Source organism: Halyomorpha halys, unplaced genomic scaffold, assembly GCF_000696795.3.
Source record: "Halyomorpha halys isolate HHAL.00 unplaced genomic scaffold, Hhal_1.1 Scaffold587.1, whole genome shotgun sequence".
NCBI classification, from domain to species: Eukaryota; Metazoa; Arthropoda; class Insecta; order Hemiptera; family Pentatomidae; genus Halyomorpha; species Halyomorpha halys.
The window spans coordinates 547288-550783 of NW_027109405.1; the positions used below are offsets into that span (position 1 = coordinate 547288).

The 3496-nt window shown below is 28.4% G+C and overlaps 1 protein-coding gene across 1 annotated transcript; it reads left to right on the forward strand.

Moving 5' to 3' along the window:
* The first annotated feature begins 262 nt into the window (after positions 1 to 262).
* Pfdn2 (prefoldin 2) lies at positions 263 to 2486 on the forward strand. Its single transcript, XM_014426636.3, has 3 exons — positions 263 to 491; positions 870 to 993; positions 2051 to 2486. Exons 1-3 carry the CDS (start codon positions 331 to 333, stop codon positions 2231 to 2233), a joined length of 468 nt encoding a protein of 155 aa, XP_014282122.1. The 5' UTR covers positions 263 to 330; the 3' UTR covers positions 2234 to 2486.
* The last annotated feature ends 1010 nt before the right edge of the window (positions 2487 to 3496 follow it).

Genomic DNA, 3496 nt, shown 5'->3' on the forward strand with positions numbered 1-3496 from the left:
TTCTATTGCAATCACCTAATAAGTGATATTTGTTTATTGTTTATTCCTGAAAGAAATAAACATGTATAGGATTTCAGTTAAAACTATACCCAAATAAAGATCTGGTCTGGACCAAATAGAGACGGTAGTGGTTATAAATAAATTTTATAATGAAAATTATTTTGTAGAGAATTCTTTAGTGTGAAACATATGTTATTGGATACCGCTGATATTAAAAATATTGGATATTAGTTCCACAAAAAATTTTGAAACAGGAAAAATTAATATGGTTTCCATGGCATCTTGTTGAAAGGTAACAATCCAATAGGTTATATTTCTTAGTTCGTAAGAATGGCTTCTACGGAATCGAAGAAAACAACTGCGGCGAAACCGGTTAAAGGAAAAACATTAACACCTGAAGAGATTTACAGTGGATTTCAGCAGCTTAGAAATGAACAACGAAACCTGGTCAACAAACTTACCGAAGTTGAAATGGACCTCAACGAACACAAGTAATTTTAGTATTTTTTATGAGTGTTCATTTCCCAAATAGAACTGCAAGCATACATTTTTTGCACTTTACAAACTTTGTTGTAGATTATTTTTATGATTAATGAACGGAAACCTTATTCTGAAGTTTCAAAGAAACATGTGATGTCTACCTCCTACACATTAACTGTCTCCACCATGTTTTCCTCAATGTTTGATGACTAATAGTTCTATAAACTATTTTCATTTTTTTTTTTTCAATTCAATTTAAATCACTGTATGAAAGATATTAAATCTTGTTTTCATTTAATTTCTTTCCAATACTAACCTAAACACTTATTCCAACCAATCAGCCCATACCACTATATTTCATGTTTTTTTTAATTTATACATAATTTTAGGATGGTGCTTGAAACTCTTAAAGATTTAGATGGTGAAAGGAAATGTTTTCGGCTCATTGGAGGTGTTCTCTGTGAAAAGACTGTGAAAGATGTCATACCTACTTTGACAACCAACAGGGATCAGGTATGCTTTATCATATTCCAATCATTTTATGCAGTATAATAAATTAATTTATTATGACATGAACAATAATGCTAATTTTAACCTCGCCATGGTGGTATCTTTGTGAAAAGTTATACTAGTTAAGAGAGAGATTCAGATTAATTTACAAGATTCATTAGAATTTGATTATGAATAACTGGAAAAGAAATTTATTGAAAATTCACCTTGTTCTTAACTATACTTTATTCAAAGAATAAATAACAGTGTTGCTTATTTTGAATCTGGATCAGGGTGTGATTTATTGAATCCTATTAGGAAGACAGTATTTTTGTAGATAGTTTGATATTTTGATAAAATGTAATTTTTAAAAATTAAGTTTAACTATAGTTATTTATTCGTTGTTTATGATTTAATTAAATTATTGGGAATTATAACAAAATTATTTATATTATGTATACAGAAGACAAGGAAAGGTCTTTAAGCAATATTCATTTATTATAGATATATGCTATGAATAACAAATCAATCAAAGGTTTATTTGGTTATTTTACAACTGAACAGCCTAATAATATCAAAGTTTTTATTTTACATAAATAAACAGTGGTTATGTTGAAACATTATTATTGAGACTATAAAAGAGTCTAGTTCGTTAATTAGGTTATTTTAATTTTTTATTAAATATGTATAATGAACAGCATTTATTGAGATTTGAAGTTTAAATATCATTTAATTTTGGCCCATAAACACGCACTGAGATAATTCAGCTTTAATTGGTTTGTAAGCAAAGAATAACTTTTAATATAAAATATGTCTTGTATCATGACTTATAAAATATATCCTTATTACTAATGCTTTTAATTTACTGAGTGAAACCGTTTAAGAAATAAATTTGATAACTTAATTTGTATATAATGTTTAAAATTTATTTAATTTGTATCAAAATCATTCAATAGCTCTAATTATTTTTTTTTAATATTGATAAACTGGGTTTTATCTTATATTACTATCATTACGTTAAAAAAAAGGAAGGTTCTCATCTATGGAACATTAACACCTGCTATTTTTTTTTATTTTTTAGTTAATGGCAGTAGCTGAAAGTTTGAATGAGCAAGTAACCAAAAAAGGGGTTGAAATTAATGAATACAAAGAAAAACATAATATAGGTATTCGCGGAGTCGACGATCCACCCCAGAGCAGTACATCGGAAGGTGAGAAGGCTACGGAGTCAACCCCAATGAGGATCATGGTCAACCCAATATAGTGTTCACCACATGAGAGTGATTATCAACTAACCTAAGCTTCCCCCAATCAATGCCTTTGAAAGATTCTTCTTTCTTAGCCATTACATGGACGATCTACAACCAATTCGAACTGTTAAATAGTGGAATTCTGTATCGAACAAATCGTGGCACCGTTTTTATTTCCTTATATCATTGTGTTCATGTGTGATTGTTTTGTTGATTTTCTGTTGTAACATATTTTGTATGCAATTAAATATATTTTATTTCACAATTGCTAGGTAGTTTTAGTCACTTTCCCTTTCATCTTTTAACCAAAAACTGTATTTTTGTCATTAGTCTGTTTTATCATTTATCATCTAATTCCCTCTACCAGAAGTTCCTATGATAAGGTGGAATCCCTATAATTTGCATTGTCAAGAGTCTGATAATTAAATATGAATTATTTAGATTTTCAATTTAATGAGAATATTAATAATCAGGAGTATAAAATAATAAACACAACATTTTGTTCTTGGTACAAAATTTTATTGATATATTTGAGTTAGACCCTATAAGAATTAATTGAATTGCTTGGGAACAAGAATTTCACAAACTACTATTTTGAAACAATTAGAGTTTTTTAAAAAATGATCCTTATTTTTTAATTAAGACCAAAATACTATTTTTGGTTTTTATCTCAAGCGATTCTCCTCTATTGGAAAAATTACACCAGCATTAGGAGTGGACATTTTCTGATCAGATCTTTATCTTTATCAATATAGCTTAACTTACTGTACCATTCCTGCTAATAGTTCAGTTTATTCGACACTGATTGCATTTAATAGCATAGTACTCAAGAACAGTGGAGCTTAATGTTAGCTTCAGTGATATGAAAAAAAATTAAAACCTCTGAGTAATACTGAAAACTTTCATATATTGTTTCTGATACATTAAGTACAGAAATAGCCGTCGGTCACTCTTGAAGAGTTAGGAAATGCATTAATTGTTGATGAAAAACACAAAAATGTTTTTTTATTTTCTAAAATTAATTTGTTCCAGGCATATATTCTCTTAGATTATTGTATTCTCTTAAATATGCATAAAATAATTGTCAGGTACCGTGGAAGGCTTGGCGGTTGTAATAAAGTAAATATGTTTAATATCAAATTGACACTTTTTACACTTCTTTCTAATAAAAAGTAACTGTCAGGCACTCTTGCCGTGTGAGGAAATGTATCAGTTGTACCAAACTAGAAAAATTTACTAGAACTTATTTGAATCAGCCTGATATTTTGGTAGATTAT

What these genes read in the sequence shown, in the direction of transcription:
- Pfdn2 (XM_014426636.3), top strand. Translation starts at nt 331, where the DNA reads ATGGCTTCTACGGAATCGAAGAAAACAACTGCGGCGAAACCGGTTAAA. An exon ending in ATGGACCTCAACGAACACAA is followed by an intron (nt 492 to 869) that starts GTAATTTTAGTA and finishes ACATAATTTTAG; the next exon opens with GATGGTGCTTGAAACTCTTA. An exon ending in TGACAACCAACAGGGATCAG is followed by an intron (nt 994 to 2,050) that starts GTATGCTTTATC and finishes TTTATTTTTTAG; the next exon opens with TTAATGGCAGTAGCTGAAAG.